This window comes from Pistacia vera, unplaced genomic scaffold (genome assembly GCF_008641045.1).
Source record: "Pistacia vera cultivar Batoury unplaced genomic scaffold, PisVer_v2 Contig23, whole genome shotgun sequence".
Classification (NCBI taxonomy): domain Eukaryota; kingdom Viridiplantae; phylum Streptophyta; class Magnoliopsida; order Sapindales; family Anacardiaceae; genus Pistacia; species Pistacia vera.
This window is the reverse complement of record NW_022196035.1, coordinates 19,002-37,229: the sequence shown is the minus strand read 5'-3', so window position 1 is coordinate 37,229 and position 18,228 is coordinate 19,002. Positions and strand designations below refer to the sequence as shown.

At 35.1% G+C, this 18,228-nt stretch overlaps 2 protein-coding genes and 1 pseudogene across 15 annotated transcripts; all 3 read left to right on the top strand.

The window, feature by feature from the left end:
* Positions 1–13: 13 nt before the first annotated feature.
* On the top strand, positions 14–1,833 carry LOC116131146 (putative disease resistance RPP13-like protein 1). The gene is made up of 2 exons (XM_031416793.1): positions 14–1,724; positions 1,778–1,833. The coding sequence occupies exons 1-2, from the start codon at positions 14–16 to the stop codon at positions 1,831–1,833; spliced, it is 1,767 nt and encodes a 588-aa protein (XP_031272653.1).
* LOC116131127 (putative disease resistance protein At3g14460) lies at positions 1,788–8,824 on the top strand. Of its 14 annotated transcripts, none has more exons than XM_031416765.1 (11): positions 1,788–4,180; positions 4,300–4,339; positions 4,679–4,731; positions 4,828–4,883; positions 5,050–5,134; positions 5,472–5,581; positions 5,919–6,344; positions 6,535–6,600; positions 6,751–6,806; positions 7,905–8,065; positions 8,252–8,824. In XM_031416765.1, exon 1 carries the CDS (start codon positions 1,883–1,885, stop codon positions 4,151–4,153), a length of 2,271 nt encoding a protein of 756 aa, XP_031272625.1. In that variant the 5' UTR covers positions 1,788–1,882; the 3' UTR covers positions 4,154–4,180; positions 4,300–4,339; positions 4,679–4,731; positions 4,828–4,883; positions 5,050–5,134; positions 5,472–5,581; positions 5,919–6,344; positions 6,535–6,600; positions 6,751–6,806; positions 7,905–8,065; positions 8,252–8,824. The 14 variants fall into 14 exon arrangements, with proteins under 14 accessions (XP_031272625.1, XP_031272627.1, XP_031272624.1 ...); XM_031416767.1 differs by having other exon boundaries at positions 4,666–4,731; XM_031416764.1 differs by having other exon boundaries at positions 4,645–4,731.
* A 6,638-nt stretch (positions 8,825–15,462) lies between these two features.
* Positions 15,463–17,270, top strand: LOC116131145 (annotated as a pseudogene).
* Positions 17,271–18,228: the final 958 nt, after the last annotated feature.

Genomic DNA, 18,228 nt, shown 5'->3' with positions numbered 1-18,228 from the left:
AACAACCGAAACCATGGATTTTGTTGCTCAGCCTGTGGTCTCTGAACTCTTTAACGGGTTGTTTAAGATTTTGGGGTCCAATGAGGTGCAGGACTTTGCTCGGAACCTTGTTGGAGGGGTAGCTTCAGAGCTAAAAAATCTGGAAAACAAGTTGAGGAAGGTTCAAAATCTTCTTCGCAATGCGGAAGACAAGCGACTGACGGATGAAAGCCTCAAAGAGTGGCTTGACAATCTTCAAGACTGGGCTTATGATGCGGAAGACATACTGGATGAGTTTGCCTACGAAGCCTTGCGACGCAGACAGAAGGCAGAACACCAGGCTAGCTCTAGCAAGTGCATGAGATTCCTCCCTGCTTCTTTCCCTAGTCCCTTGTTCAATGTACAAATGGGGTCCAAGATCAAAGACATCACTAGCCGCTTAGACCGACTCCGGCAGGAAAGATCAGATGACCGTGGATTGCAAGAGCTTTCTGGAGGGACATCAAGTAATGCTGCAGTACTGCCTAGACCAAAGGAAACTTCAAGCGTCCCACCTGAAAAAGTTGTTTATGGGAGAGGTAAAGATGAAGAAAAACTACTTGACATGGTGAAAAGCGCTCAACCAAGTGGTGCCAACTTTCGAGTGATAGCCATCGTCGGCATGGGAGGGATCGGCAAAACAACGATTGCTCGGAAAATATACAATCACATGCAGAAGCAGGAAGATTTCAAGTTTGAGAAAAAAGGATGGGTCTGTGTTTCAAACAACTTTGATGTTCTGACAATTTCAAAGGCACTTCTCAAGTCAAAGTCATTAAATGACTCCTCATCCTCCATTCCAGATGATAAAAATAATGTGCAACTTGAACTGCAGAAGGCAGTAAATGGGAAAAAATTCTTGATAGTATTAGACGATGTTTGGGAGGTAGACTACAGTAAATGGGAAGAGCTTATGTCTCCCTTCGAAACTGGTGCACCTGGAAGCACGATGATCGTCACAACACGCCATAGATATGTTGCTCGAACAATAAGATGCCCTGAGTCTGATACTTATGCTTTAGAGCGTTTATGCGAAGAAGCCTGTTGGTCCTTGTTTAAGGAGCATGCACTCGCGATTGGTACAGCTGCTGCTGATGATCTAATTACCGATTCAATTCGTGAGAGAGTTCTTGAAAGGTGTGGTGGTCTACCTCTGGCAGCAAAGACCCTCGGTGGTCTTTTACACTGTAAGCAGATTAATACCTGGGAAAGAATATTAGACAGCGAAATATGGAAAGAAAGAGATATCCTTCCCGTATTAAAGTTAAGTTATCTCTATCTCCCTTCGCATTTAAAAAGATGTTTCACGTATTGTGCGGTTTTTCCAGAAGACTATGAATTTGAGAAAGAGGAAGTTGTGCTTCTATGGGTGGCAGAAGGTATTGTTCAATCATCTGATACACAACTGGATGTGGCAGGTCAGTACTTTAATGATTTGTGTTTAAGATCATTTTTTCAAAAATCAAGTAATGATGGTTCTAAATATGTACAACATGATCTTATCCACGATTTAGCTGAATCAGTTTCTGAAGAATTCAGTTTCAGATCTGAAAAAGCCATTATCCAACTACCAAAACATGTAAAAAGAACTCGTCATTTTTCTTATCTTCCTGATGTATATAGTATAGGAAAGAAATTTGAAGGCTTGGAAAAGCTTGAGAGTCTAAGAACATTCTTACCGGTGTTCATGACGCCTAAGTATGGAAGTAATAGTGACCATTATATAAGTGCTACGGTTATTTTTTATTTGTTGCCAAAGTTAGAAAAGTTGAGAGTATTATCTTTAAAAAGATACCACATCACTCATTTACCTGATTCAATTGGAAAATTGATACATCTAAGGTATCTCAACTTTTCTTACACTATGATCAAAAGTTTGCCTGAGTCAACAAGCCAATTATTTAACTTGCAAACTTTATTATTAAAAGATTGTTCTTGTCTCGTAAAGTTACCTTCCAACATGAGATATTTAACCAATCTATATCATCTTGATATAAGTGGTCAAAATTCATTGGAAGAGATGCCGTCAAGAATGAGAGAATTGAAAAATCTCCAAATGTTGTCTAACTTTATTGTGGGGAAGGAATCGGGCTCAAATTTGGAAGATTTGAAGAGCTTAAGTTTTCTTCAAGGAGAGCTTCACATTTCCAAATTAGAGAATGTGAATAATGTAAGGCAAATAGGTGGGTCCACATTAAGCAATAAAAAATACTTAAAAGTGTTGTCATTAGAGTGGGGATCCGAATTTGATGGCTCACGAGTAGAGAGTGTAGAAAATGATGTGCTTGAAATGTTGAAACCGCATAGCAATCTAGAAAAGCTAACAATTAGATTTTATGGTGGTTTAGAATTTCCATCTTGGTTAAGCACTTCATCATCGCTCTCTAAATTGGTGGTCCTTAAATTAGAAAATTGTGAAAAATGCACAAGCTTGCCTTCAGAAAACCTATTGAGCTCACTTAAAGAGTTAGTCATCAAAGGGATGCCAAAACTAGAAAAAATAAATATGCAAATTCCTTACAATTCATTAGAGATTCTTTGTTTCAAGAATTTGCAAACATGTGAGTATTGGGACACCAAAGGGGAAAATGAGAACGTTGAAAATTTCCCAAAACTTCGTAAGCTTTCCATTACTGAATGTCCTGAACTTATCATAGAAATGCTTGATCATCTTCCCTCATTGGAAGAACTTCATATTGAAAAGTGTGCAAAGTGGACGGTTTCATATTCAAGTTTTCCAAAGCTCGCCTATTTAAGAATTGATGAGTGCAAGGAAGTGGTGTGTACTGGTAGATCTACGGAGTTCATGTCACCTAAGTCTGAATCTCTTCCAAACATTGTAGGATCTGAAAATTGGTTGAGTCAAGGTTTCAGTTGTGTTGAGAAGCCACTAAAATGGAGTCATAGCCTCACCTCTCTTAAAAGATTGTGTATCAGAAATTGTAGGATCTCATTTCTAAACACCATTTTGCTTCCCAATTTGAGTGATCTTGAGATTAGAAAATGCGAGGCTCTGAAATCTTTGCCAAAAAGATTGAAGCAAAACAACATAGAAACTCTGACAATTGATTGTTGTGATTCTCTATTATTCATTGCCAGAAACACACTGCCTTCATCTCTAAAAAGCCTTCGTATATGGAATTGTAAGAAATTACAACATTTGGAGGGTATCAGTTCTACTCTTCTCGAGTACTTGTTAATTTCCAATTGCGAGTCTCTCACGTGCCTATCATCACGAGCATTGTTGCCTAAGATACTCAAAGGTCTTTATATTCATACGTGTCGAAATCTCACAACATTATTATCAACAAGGTGGTGCGTACATGAATCACTTGAGACCCTCCATATTGTGAATTGTCCAAAGCTAAAGTCACTAGAAGGGGCATTTAACAATAACCCCTGTCTTCAAGATGTACGTTTAGTGGGTCTTCAAAATCTTGAATCCAATACATTGTTCGGCCTACAGAATCTTACCGGTCTTGAACGATTCGACATTGGGGAAGAGGTCGAAATTAGTAAGAGACTGATTAGATGGGGATTGCACAATCTCACCTCTCTTAAACATCTTGCAATTAAGGGATTTGAAGATCCAGAGCTTATTCTATCGGAGGACCAGCGAATGCCCACTTCTCTTGAATCTTTAGTGATCTCTAATTTCGCACCGTTCAAATCTATTTCAGATTTGGGCACACTGACTTCTCTTACAGACTTGAAAATTGAGGATTCCCCAAATCTCAAGTCAATTCCAGACCTAGGAAGCCTCGTATCACTTAAAAGCTTCTGGATAGAGAGTTGCCCAAAGATCAAATCAATTCCAGATCTGGGAAGCCACACCTCCATTGAAAAATTCGGAATTTGGAGTTGCCCAAATCTCAAATCAATTGCATGCCTAGGAAGCCTCACTTCTCTTCAAACCTTGAATATCAAGGATTGCCCAAAGCTCAAATCCTTGCCAAGCCCGCCACCTTCAGTTCTGAAATTACAGATCTGGGCATGTCCATCACTAAAAAAACAGTGGAGAAGAGGTAAAGGGAAGTATTGCTCAATGATAGCTCACATCCCTAATGTTGAAATAGATAGAACATTCATCTTCAATTCAAAGGAGGAAGAAAGAGAATTGAGCTGGCATAATTGAATACAAAGCACGCAGTCAGATATCAAGGTTTGTGATTTACTGACACCTCCACTGTTAGCAGAATTTTGTATATTAACATAATATTGTTTTTATCCTCTGCCTTAATTTCAAGTATTAATAAGTTTCTCATATTTTAATTTGCCCAGATAATCGTCAAGGAGACAATTACAGTGGTACTTTGTACAGGTAATTTATGCAACTTGTGTTGATTAGATTAACTTCTTGAATTTGATACCTTGAATATCTTATCCTTGCTTTACATATAGAGTCTATCAAATTTTGTGCTCAAACAAGGATTGGCGGTTCTAATCGTGGCATCTTTTAACTAAATAAAGTGAACTTAAATGCTTATACATATGTATATTTTATTCATTATTGTTTGATTCTTTTCGTTTTGAAAAGGCAGATTTTATTTTTGTTTTGAAATTTTTGTGGCTTATCTTATCAATGGAATCACCCTATTTTCTCTTCCGCAAATAATAAAAAGCAAGACCACTAAACCTTGCTTTTAGGATCACAATGTAGAGATTTAAGGATAAAGCGACCTTTATAAGCCCAAAGTTGGTGTAATTCTTAAGGTAGCTTTTCTGAATTACATTTTTTTTTTCTATATTAGTTTACAGCTTTGTTGGTAATTCCTCTATACTAAAGGAACTCTCTTTATTAAGATGAAGCCGTTGTTTTTAGAAAGAGGCATGGGGCACAGCATGACCCAGTCCATCTAGAAAAGGTACTAGTAATGCTTTTCTTTTATTTTAAAATTACAAATGCTTGAGAAAAGACCTTGCTTATATTTGGTTAATATTTTTCCTTCATTTCTTGCTTCTCTCAGCAAGTTTGCTACCATCACCTTCATGAGTTACGTTAATGTTGGTTGTCCTGTTAATTTTTTATAGGAAGAAATGATGATAGCAAAACCAAGTACTGGACCTTTACATATCCTATAGAAGAGATGGCCGAAATATTTGATGTTCATTAATTGTAAGAACATGAGATATTCTTTCTCCTCTTGAGTAGACTTATTCTAACCTTTTTTCAATTCGATTGTCTTTTTGTTTTGGAAGAGCATGTCTACTTAATTTGTATTTGTTAATGTTCAAAGTGAATCCTAGGAATGGAGTGATGAAATCAACTCAGCTTCAATAGAGTAATGTGTCAACTTGGATTAAAGACTTGAAGTATATATATATATGTTACCAAAAAAAGAGCATGAGCTTGTGATCAGCTCCTATGGTTGTAAGACATTTCCAACTTGGATGAGAAATCTTGTACATTTTGAGATCTCTGTAACGATAACATGGTTACTTCATTTCTGCAGGATACCAAGAAGTGCCAAAATCTCCAGTATTACGTCTCTTTAACTTCTGGAGATTAGAGGATGTTCATGTCAAGGTCTTATCAAATGTCTTATCAATGCCTGTCCCCCAAGTAATTTTTTAGTAGAAGTCTTCTCAAGTTGCATTTTTTGCTGTTGGTTTGCCTAGTTGCAATGCCAATATTGATTTTAATTTGTCCCTTGTTAATTAAAAGCTTGGTGTCAAATATAATCCATGTCCATTTAAGAGGATAGATGGCAAGAAGTCTCTTGAAGAAACTGGATAAGTTAAATATACATGATTTACCCACTCACTTCTTGTCTTCACTTAAGAAATTTGTAATTTGTAAGTGGCAGTAGCTGATACACTTGCACTGAAATGTTTTTACTTTATCAATTATTTTGCATATTTTTGGGGCTGTCTTTTCATAAATATTTTCTCTTTTGCAGGTGATTTCACCAATAACACCAAACTGGATAGACATTTGAAGAATATCTGAAGAGTGTCAAGGCCATGAACCACTAGATTATTGCTTCACAAACTTGTGGGCTCCATTCAGTCACCAGGGCTCCGTACATGAACTTATTGTCATCATATGAGGAATGTGAAGCCTGATAAATTGCAGTGGCAGGGTAGCAGTGTATACAGTGGAATCAAGACAGTTTCTTCAACCAGAGAAAACTAATTCGTTAAGAAAATTGGTGAAAAGTGAGTGTTGTTGTAAATTCTTGTTAAATAATAAGAGCCAAAGACTACAGAAGAAAGTTTCATCTTTTGGGATTTTTGTGTGTAAAGTGGGAGAGACTTAAAAGAAATTTAAAGGAGAAAGAAACCAATGAATCATCTGATTCTGGAAAATCATCTCATCATTCAAGGTTCGTCATTTTCTTAATTTCACCTCTACTATTGTCTAGGTTTTTATCTAATACAATAATTTTTTATTGATTTTATCTAATACAATATAAACTCACTATCACAAATATTTATGATTGGTTTTATATGTTTTCAGTAAATTGATTGTAATCTCTGTACCATTTTGCTATTGGGCACTATTGTGTGTGATAGGTAACTGAAGAAAAGAAAAAACTTTGGATTTGGACAAAATTCTAATTTCTGGAGTTCTTAATACAAGTAAATTCTTCATGTTCTATTTTCATTTTTAATTTCTGAAAGGGTCTTTGAATAACTGATTAGATAATATTATTGCTTAGTTTGTGTGAGTTTTGAGATTAGTTGCAGATTAGACAATTTTGGCTTATATTTTTATACTTTACAATTCAGGGCAAGAACATTTAGAGGCAAGTGTCAACAAGGTGCTCATGTTAGAGGTTCTTCAGGTACTTGTATCTTTCTCGTCAATCTCATTTTTGGTTGAATTTAACACTCAATATTTGAAATTCAGTTTAGTATTTTTATCAGTTTTTTCTCCAGCCAGAAGCAAGTGAATAGTTGCTCTAGTTTCAGAAGTACAACATGGCATTTTGATTGCAGAATACTTCCAAATTGAAAGTGGTTCCTTTGTGTTAAGACTTCACTACTTTGTCATCTCATAGATTTTCTCAACTCATGGTTCAAAGGTAACCAAAAGTAAACAATATCTGCAATTTTTGATAAAAACGTCTGCTACAGATCCTTTCTATTATGTTTTCCTGATCTGGCTTCTACTACTACATAGGCAAGAAATTTTTTCTTCGGATTCATTTTCTTCAGGTGCTGCTGTCTCCAACATCACGTAAGCAGCTGTTAAAACCTAACTACTGGCATGTCTAACTTTTCCAAATCTAAACTTTAATAACTGGCATGTCTACTTGCACTTTTAGAACCTAACTCCAAGCTTCTGGTTTTGGAGCTTTGGATTCCTTGCTGAAATTACAATACAAATTTTGGAGCTTCTAGTTGTTGCAAAGTTAATCAAAGTGCATTTTTTTGCCTCTGCATGGTTTCTTTATTGTTGTCTTATTGTTTTTGTTTTGGGCAAAGAGATGTTGTGAAATGCATTTGGATTTTTTATAGCTTATTGAAGGAATCATTGTTTACTTTCTCTGTGTAAATAAATCTATGCTGGATCCCTACACTTACATTAACATTGCAGGAAACATTGGTCCCCAACTTTGTGTAAGCATATTCGACATTGTTTTTGTACGTCTAAACTTTTAACAAGATCACAAACTTTTAACAAGATCACAAATCATTTCTATTTAGCACATTTAATTGCACATTTTGTACCTTAGTCTTGAATTTGCAAAAAACCAAGTAATGGACCTTTATATATCCTGCTAAAGTAAAACAATCAGTCTATGTTCGTCTAGTGCAAGCACTTCGGCTATTCTTTCTTGATCGTCTTACATAGTTTTATTCTTACATTTTCCCACCATCATTACCCTTTTTATTCCAGAAAAGCATGTCTTCTTAATTCGTATTTGTTAATATTCAAGGTGAATCCTAAGAATGTCAAGATGAAATCAACACAACTTCAAGGGAGTGATATGTCACCTTGGATGAAAGACTTGAACAAAATGTCCAGCTTATGTCATTTCTGCAACTGATCCGCGTTTAAGGAATGGAATGAAAGCTTGTGATCAATCAGTTTCTGGTGGTACGACATTTCCAAATCGGATAAGAAATTATTTTATATTTTGAAATCTTTGAAACGATGACAAGTTCATGTCTTTTCTCCAGGGTCAGAGTTAAAATCTTGTCTCATGAATTTTGGAGATTAGTGGTGTCCTGCTTATATATTTTTACATATTTTTACAATGCTTTATTTTTCTTTGTTTTGCAGGTGATCTAGTTGCAGGGTTGGAAAATTAAGTTAACTAAAACCAGCATGGCTAGAGATTGGAGAAAATCTGAAAAGGGTTAAAGTCACAAACCACTGGATCATTGCTTCACAAACTTGGGCCTCAACGTGTCACCATGACACCATGAATTTGTTGAGATGATAAGTGGAATGTGAAGCCTGAAGAATTTGTAGTGGCAGGATAGCAATGTAGGCAAAGGAATTGAGACAGTTTCTTCCTCCAAAGCAAATTAATGTTTTCACCATCGCTAGTTTTTTGGATTATGTATAGGCTGGTGAGTGATGTTACAATATCGTATGGGTAAAGAGAGAGTATTGTCAGTTATGAGGACTTCACTTTTCGGGATCTGTGTGCATAAAGTGGTAGTGTTAAAGAAAGCATGAGATTGGTGTATGAGGGTTTTGGGTTCGGGTTTGTGTTTAACGTGAGTTTATTAGATTTATCCTATTATTTTCTAATTCAGTCATTTGACTCATATCCTATGGATATAAGCATGATTTTGTTGAATCACATAAATTTGATGTTCTTGTATGTGTGATTGTCCTATTACCCTCTTTGTTTTGCATATATCATCTCTCTTATTCAAGTCTTATTTTCTGAATCAAGCTGATTTCATCAAGGTTGAACCTGGACTTTTGTGATAATTATATTATAGGAAAAAAATGACAAATAAAACAAACCTCCTATGTCATCACCATATACAAAAGCCATTAAACCACCATCTCAATCCAATGTAGCGGCCACTTCATGGTCTAGATCCATTACTAAAGTTGAGGCCTGGCGTGGCAATGAGAAGCGCCACATATTGGACTTTCCCTTCATAGATATTTTTACAAATAAAAATGAGGATGTATGTATTTATTTTACTTTTTATTTAAATAAAAGGAGAATAAAAAAAGTATTTGCTTGAGGAACTTCATAATTCCGAAGCGTGAAACATGAACTTTGTATTCCTAATCGAATAAAACATTCTTGCTTGATATGTCTTTGTGGACAACTAGTGGAGATCACACAATCATGGTGAATGTAAGACAAGGCATGCAATATTCCTCCCCACTTCTTTTGCTTCTCCTTCGCTGGAATAAATCCAAGTTATCTTGAGCTGATTGGAACTTAGACTTGAGCTATACTGGAGATGATTTTTTTATTCTAAAAAAATACGCATACAGTAGCATTACATTTAATTGATTTTGACGTATCAGTTAAATGTATTGAATAATAATAAATACAGCACACTGGTATTGAAGTAAACATATAAATACAAAGAGCATATAATGATCCAAAATAAAGAAGAATAAGTCCCAATAGCAATTTTGCTAGACCTAGACGTCGTGAAAGAGACAATTTGATGGCCTACCATAAGCTAATTGTTGAAAAACACCTTGCATAGTTGGTCTAGATTCTGGGTTGGAATTTGATCCACTTCCAACCAATACAACACAACACAACAAAAATCCAAGCTAAATTCAGTCAACACAAAATATTGGAGTTCAAGTTACTTACTTGCAATTTTCGGACAAGACAAGTAGAAATACTTCAAGCATAAAGGATTGCTCCACCAATTTGAATTGATTCACCACTAAATCCCTTTGCCAAGACTNTTTTGCATATATCATCTCTCTTATTCAAGTCTTATTTTCTGAATCAAGCTGATTTCATCAAGGTTGAACCTGGACTTTTGTGATAATTATATTATAGGAAAAAAATGACAAATAAAACAAACCTCCTATGTCATCACCATATACAAAAGCCATTAAACCACCATCTCAATCCAATGTAGCGGCCACTTCATGGTCTAGATCCATTACTAAAGTTAAGGCCTTGCGTGGCAATGAGAAGCCGCAAGCCACATATTGGACTTTCCCTTCATAGATATTTTTACAAATAAAAATGAGGATGTATGTATTTATTTTACTTTTATTTAAATAAAAGGAGAATAAATAAAGTATTTGCTTGAGGAACTTCATAATTCCGAAGCGTGAAACATGAGCTCTGTATTCCTAATCGAATAAAACATTCTTGCTTTATATGTCTTTGTGGACAATTAGTGGAGATCACACAATCATGGTGAATGTAAGACAAGGCATGCAATACTCCTCCCCACTTCTTTTGCTTCCCCACTTCTTTAGTTGATTGGAACTTAGACTTGAGCTATACTGGAGATGATTTTTTTATTCTCAAAAAATTCACATACAGTAGAATTACATTTAATTGGTTTTGACATATCAAGCTAATTTGTTTGGCAAACCTCTAAACAAGGAGGAAATTCATTGAATAATAATAAATACAGCACACTGGTATTGAAGTAAACATATAAATACAAAGAGCATATAATGATCCAAAATGAAGAAGAATAAGTCCCAACAGCAATTTTGCTAGACCTAGACATCGTGAAAGAGACAATTTGATGGCCTACCATAAGCTAATTGTTGACAAACACCTTGCATAGTTGGTCTAGATTCTGGGTTGGAATTTGATCCACTTCCAACCAATACAACACAACACAACACAACACAAATCCAAGCTAAATTTAGTCAACACAAAATATTGAGTTCAAGTCACTTACTTGCAATTTTCGGACAAGACAAGTAGAAACACTTCAAGCATAAAGGATTGCTCCACCAATTTGAATTGATTCACCACCAAATCCCCTTGCCAAGACTTGGATAAAGAATGCACACTCAAGAACACACAAGTTCTCTCAAATGGATAAACCAAATTTCAATATATATTATAAGCTAATTGGCACAATGAAATAGTTGCCTTTATGTAAGCAAATACAAGGGTAAACAAGTGATTGACAAATACATTCAAATGAAATAAACTTAACTAATATTACAAGTCATTCATTCAAAAGGCAAGATCATGCCTGTTTAATGCAAAAGATGATTCCCTAATTTTATGATCTATGTCTTTAACCACCCCATTAGTTACAATAAGCTTACTTTATTAGATCAAAACTTGATCAATGAGTTAATTAAGTCTACTAATAAGGGTGTAAAAGTTTGGGCCTTGAGAATCATGCAAATGGATCCAATAAGGGTTCATGTGGATCTTCCCCTCTAGAATGAGACTTGGGCCGGATTGGACAACTTCAATATTTGGGCTTCTTTCTTGGTGGACTTGAGCTTCCCTTGTTAAGCTTGGGTTGGGAATGGTTTAGGCCGAAATGTTTGGACTCTCTCTCTCTCCTTGGAACTTGCTTGGGCCGAATTTCCTCTATTGAATTCCACATTCCACAATCCAAGTGTTTTAAGACTTGGAGTGAAATTCTTCAATCCAACCGAATTAGCAAGAGTTTTAGAACTTGTAATTCCTTGTCCACTCATGTTTACAAGTGTTTTAGGACTTGTAAACGTATCAGAATCTAAGCAAGAAAAAGCAACCTCCATCATGGATATGAGTTTATCCTGCATGTCATGTGAGGGAGTTGCAAGTTTTGGATCCAACAAATCAGTGTGACTTAAATTCACATTGGAAGACAATGATGGAAATGAGGAAAGAAAATCTCTTGGATGATTCCCTTTCATTATTTCCCGTGTTAACAGTCCAAAGCTATAGACATCACATTTTTTCAGTAACATTCATGATGTCAGCAAGCGCTGCATATGAAAGATATATGTGATTATGTAGCATTTGTATTGTGCAAATTAGCTAAAAACAGAAGATGAAAAATGAAAGAATTACATATTCGATGCGACATATCCATATGTCCTCGCAAGTTTAGACCAATTGGATGAGTTTTGCTTGAGAAATTTGGTAGTTCCAAAGTCAGAAACATGAGTTTCATATTCCAAATCCCACAACACATTCTTTCTCGATATGTCTCGGTGAACAATTCATGTGGAGCAATCATGGTGCATGTAAGACAAGGCATGAGCTACACCATGTATAACATTCATTCTCTTCCTCCAACCCAATCCTTTTGCTTTTGTTTCAGTGCTCAATATTTTGGCCAAGCTGCCCCTTTCAACGCATTCGTAAATTAAAAATAAGTTTTGAACATGTTGACAGAAACCATAGAATTTCACAACATTTCATGTCGTATTTCTATCAAGGCACTTATTTCCTTTAAGAATTCTTTTTGACCTCCCATCTCTTCAAGATATGATGAGTGAAATTTTATAATAGTTAAAATGTCCGCTGATGGTAGTTCTACTCTGTAAACACTTCCATATCCACCACTACCAATACAATATCTGGTATCAAAATTATTTGTAGCTCTTATGATTTCTTCATATACTAGTGTTCCCTCAAAATTTATTATTGAAAGTAATCCGTGAGTGTTGACACTACTCTATTGCTTTTGTGTGACGCTTTTCTGTCTTTGATTAATGAAGTACATTCCAATTACGAGAATTGAAAGTACAAGTCCACCTAAAAGAGGGAATACAGTAGCCCAGGTTTTTCCTAATGCATGTTTGTGTAACTTAAAAGCTAATAAGCAAGATTGCAATCCAGTAATGCCACCACACCATCTTTTGTTCCCCTGCAATGCTTCAACGGGGGCATTTTGAAATGCTTTGCTATTTGGAATTGGACCTTACAACTCGTTGTAAGATATGCAAATGCTTGACAAACCATTGATTGCTTCAAAAAAACTTGATTCAAGCAGTACAGTTTCCACAAATTGATTACTGCTAGAGGATATATAAGAAAGATTTTCAAGTTAGATTCAGAAACTGAATTATGAAGAAGATACAATCTTCCGAAGTTGCTCAAGTTAACCAAAGATTTTAACCATCTATATGTCCTTCCCTTGGCTCTGCCCCTCCTCACAAGTTACAAAGTGTTTCCATCTATACGTCTATTCCTTGGCTCTGCCTCTGCTTATGAGTTACATCAAGCATGAAAGTCCTTGACTTGTGTAACTTGATTGCGAAAATCTGGGCTCACATATCTTGAGAGAATAAATTTCCATTACGTGAGCGGTTGTGCTTAAATTAACTAGAACTTATTCCACCAGAATATTCAATTTTCAAATTCAATCCTTCTATTATACCTAGTTTACACTTCTCTAACTATTGACTAGAAGTTTAAGCTTCCAACATATGTCAATTTAAGAACAGTTGGATGCCTGGTTTGATTGGTTTTTGGTGAGAACAATTAATAAGGCTTGTTGGAATTGACTTATTCAATGCCATGGCTTTGAGTTGATTTTTGTTGCCATGTGCATAGATAACAAGTCAGATGTCTGTAAATAGCAACTCAAAATGACTACTCAGTATTTGTGATTCTAATATTTATTCAAAAAGAGCTTAACCATTTTAGACAGAAAATTACACTTTAGCTCAACTGAAACTAACAAGCTAAATAACCTAACAGAAGATACTCAAATAACTAACTCTGTTTACTTCTAAGCTATGATTTGTTTTGAAACTCTGAAGCATGACATAAACTTTCTAGAATTGAAATGATCTTGATGAGCAAATTAGAGCTGTTTGGATTGAGTTATTTTGGAGCTGATTTTATTTATTCCTCAACATTATACATCAGTACTTGATTGTAACAAGACCTGATGTATCCTAGTGGTGTTTCGATAAGCCTCAGAAATTGTCAAAGAGACGATTTCACATTTTATGCTTCCTGAAATAAATCCTCCTCCATTCCCTTTCGTATACATCGGAAGTTCCAATATCAATATGAGCATATGTTTTTCCCTGTATAAATTCTCTCACAGCATAATTGTAAGTTAACTTCAGCTTCAACCCCAAAGCCTTTTCATACAACTTTGTGGAGCGATGTAGATCACCAACACAAAGTATTACTTGACAGAATGGCTCAGGAATATGACCTTTTTGGATGGAATAATACTACTCTGACAATTCTCTCTCATCAACTTTCTCTCACAACTTTGATGTGGTAGCCTGTAATTGATAAGTTCACAATAGATCCCACATGAGTCTTGCTAATTAATTGTAAGCTGACCAATTACGAGTTATCACATCAAGGTTGTGAGAGAAAGTTTGTGAGAGAGGGTTGTTGGTGTAGTATTACTGCTTTGGATGAGTTCAAAAACATAATAGACTATATAAAAGGGAATGGAATATAAGAAACCTGGAAACTTGAATTTTATAACACAATATTAAGAAACAGAGTTTATAACAGAGTACTAATTAATTCAACTTGTCTTTACAAATATGTAGTCCAAGATTCCAACAACATATATATAATACAATAGTGATTTCAACATAATGTAATAGAGCTCCCACTAATGGAATTTGAGCTCTCTGATAAAGCAGCAGACTGTACCGTCATTACAAATCAAAATATTAATGTCTTCTTTTTGTGTTTTTTCATCTGAAAATAGTCATCTATTGGTAATAGTAACCATTTTATAAAATAATTTTAAAAAAATGGTAAGATAATATTTTTTCAGAAAACTATTTATTATTATATTATAACTATTACTGGTTTTGGTTACGGATATCTTAGTAAAGACAAAGGAAAAAGAAACATGGAAAATTGAAGAAAATAATCGTATTTGAGAAGGTATTTATAGAATAATCCAATCAAAGATATTTACAATTTATCTTATCACGTACCCTTCTCAAAATAATCCGGATCAAAGATATATAGAATTAACCTTATCACATAGTCCTCAACGATGGATAGAAACACCAAATGGACGAAAAATATTAAGCTAAAAATAAAATTATGTTTAACAATACAATTTAGCTTTAGAAAATCAACTCAATTTATTGAAACACTGCTGTCAATATAGCCATCCATTTGGCATTTGCCTCGAGTAGACAAGTACTATAGTTGTGTATTTTTTCTAAGAAAAAGTCCATAGTATCCTTGTTATCTTATTCATATTTGATTATAAATGAATAAAATATTAAAAAAGATAAAAAGTTAAATGTTTTAAATTTTTTTATGTTGTTCACTCGGGATTTTTCTTTGATAAATTTTTATATTTATAATTGTAATAAGTGATACTTAGATAATGTTTTCATGGTTTCATAAATATGAAATTCTTAAATAACAGACACAAAGAGTTTTAGAACAACCCCCTTACCATCAAAGAGTGGTTGTGCTAAAAAAGAGTGTTGATATTATATTTTTAATATTTTTTATATCAATTATTAATTTTATAAAAGATTATTTTTGACCTTTTTTTATAATTTATTATTAATGATAAGACAACAGGGATACTTATATTACTTTCACAGTTTCACTAGCCAAAAGCATGAGCCGACGAATGCAAACTTTTCACTATCTTCACCAACTCCAAACCTGTGCCAGAAAACAGACCCCATTTACCGCCAAATCACTCCACGCCCAAATTCTCAAACTTGGCTTAACTCAATGTGGCCCATTCCCAAACATCATCGTCAAATGCGGCAAATGTGGCCATTTTCAAGATGCCCATCACTTGCTCGATGAAATGCCGCAGAGAGACCCTTTCTCATGGGGTTCAATTCTCATTGCCTACTATAAAGCCAATCTCCCCCACAAAACTCTCGCCATCTTCCCCGCTATGTTTACCCTTGATAAGCTGCAGCCTAACCACTTCGTATTCGCTAGCCTCGTTAAGGCCTACGCTTGCTTGGGCGCCACTAGGCAAGGCAAATGGTTCATGCTCGTTTGTGATATCCCCATTTTGTGATAATGATTTTGTTAAATCATTTTTGGTTGATACGTATGCAAAATGTGGATCACCAGACGATGCTCACACTGTTTTGGATTCTATCAAGTTCAAGGATTCAGTTTCTTGGAATGCCATGTTATCTGCGTATGCTAGAAGCCGAAGAAAAAATGTGGCTCTTTAGATGTTTAGAGAGTCCCAGATAGAAATCTTTTTTTTTTTTTTTTTTTTGGGGTTTTTTTTGGGACTGCTTTGATATCTGATTTGTACAGGCGGCAATGGAACTGATGCATTTTATTTGTTTATTAAAATGAGAAGAGAAGGGGTTGATAGTAGAACACCTTTAGTTCTTTCAAGCATCGTTGGTTCTTGTGAATCTAGCCTTATTGGAGCTTGGAAAGCAGATTCATGGCATTGTTATAGCTCTTGGCTATGAGTCTAACTTGTTTATAAGTAATGCACTAGTGCATATGTGCAAAATGTAGTGATATTGTTGCAGCCAAAAACATTTTCGGGAGAATGAGAAGAAGGGATTTTGTTTCTTGGACTTCTGTTATAGTTGGGGAAGCTCAGAATAACGAGCTGAGGAAGCATTGGCCATATATGATGCGATGGTTTCAGCTGGAGTAAAGCCAAGTGAAGTGAACTTTGTTGGATTGATTTATGCTTGTAGTCATTAGGATTGGTTAGCAGAGGCCGTAAACTTTTAAATCTATGACTGATGATTATGGGATTAGTCCCTCATTGAAACACTTACATGCTTTGTGGATCTTCTTAGTCGATCTGGACATCTTGCCGAGGATGAATGTCATTAAAGCATACCATTCAAGTCCGATGAACATACTGACAGTGAGAATACCCAAATAGAAGAAGGGTAGCTATTCAGCTATTGAGCTTAAAATCCGAAGATCCTGCAACCTTTATATTATTAGCAGATGTTTATGCCAGTGTTCTATGTGGGAGCATGCATTGAAAGTGAGAAAGTTGATGGTGCTTATAGCGAAAAAGGAGTCGGGATATATGTTGCATTGACACGGGAAAGGAAAGCCAAGTGTTTCATGCTGGGAAGCTTTATCATCCTTTGAAGGATAGATTTTTGAGCTGTTAAAGGAGTTAGATGGTGAATGAGAAGAAGGGGTATGTTCCAGATACCAGCTCTGTATTACGTAAAGTGGAGCAGCAAGAGAACAAGAAGTTAGCTGTTTGGCATAGTGAGAAGGTGGCTGTGGCTTATGGGTTGAAAATGTGTTCCGGGACAGTCATACGAGTAGGAAAAATCTACTTGTTTGTGGAGATTGTCACCGTTTTGAAATTTCTCAGTGGTATTGTAAATAAAGAAATTGTTGTACGAGATGCCAGCAGATATCATCTTTTTAACGATGGAAAATGTTCTTAATGATTTCTGGTAATTCTAAGTTTGTTCAAGTCCAAAAACTTGGGGGCCTTCATTCAGCCACCATGGCTCCGTATGAACTTATTGTCATGATATGAGGATGTGAAGCCTGATATATTGCATTGGCAGGGCAGCAATGGATCCTGGAATTGAGACAGTTTCTTCATCCAGAGAAACTAATTCGTTAAGAAAATTGGTGAGAGATGAGTGTTTGAGTTGTAAAGTCTTGTTAAATAATAAGACCAAATACTATAGACAAAGTTTCATCTTTTAGGATTTTTGTGCAGAAAGTGGGAAGAATCAAAAATATTTAAACGGGAAAGAAACCGATGAATCATTGATTCTGGAGAATCATCTAATTATCAAGGTTCGCAATTTTCTTAATTTCACCTCTAGTATTTTCTAGGTTTGTACATAATACAGTATTTTATTTATTTTATCTAAGACAATATGAATTCACTATCACAAATATTTATGATTGATTTTATTTTTTTCAGTAAAATGATTTTAATCTCTGTAACATTCTGCAATTGACACTATTGTGTGTGAAAGTAACTGAGAAAAAGAAAAAAAAACTTTATCTTGGCAAATTCTATTTTTTGGAATTCTATATAAGTAATTCTTCATGTTCTTGTTTCATTTTTCAATTCTGAGAGGGTCTTGAATAACAGATTAGATAATATTATTGCTTAGTCTTTGTGAGTTTTGAGATTAGATGCTGTTTAAACAATTTCGGCTTATATTTTTATGATTCTACAATTCGGGGCATGAATATTTAGAGGCAGTGTCAACAAGATTCTCAGATTGGAGGTTCCTAAGGTGCTTGTATGTTTCTGTCAATCTCATTTCTGGTTGATTTTAACACTCAATACTGAATTCAGTTTAATATTTTTAACAATTTTTTCTCTAGCAAGAAGCAAGTACAATTGCTCTAGTTTCAGAAGTAGAGTATGGCATTTTGATAGCAGAATACT

What these genes read in the sequence shown, in the direction of transcription:
- LOC116131146 (XM_031416793.1), top strand. Translation starts at nt 14, where the DNA reads ATGGATTTTGTTGCTCAGCCTGTGGTCTCTGAACTCTTTAACGGGTTG. An exon ending in CATGACGCCTAAGTATGGAA is followed by an intron (nt 1,725 to 1,777) that starts GTAATAGTGACC and finishes TTGTTGCCAAAG; the next exon opens with TTAGAAAAGTTGAGAGTATT.
- LOC116131127 (XM_031416772.1), top strand. Translation starts at nt 1,883, where the DNA reads ATGATCAAAAGTTTGCCTGAGTCAACAAGCCAATTATTTAACTTGCAA.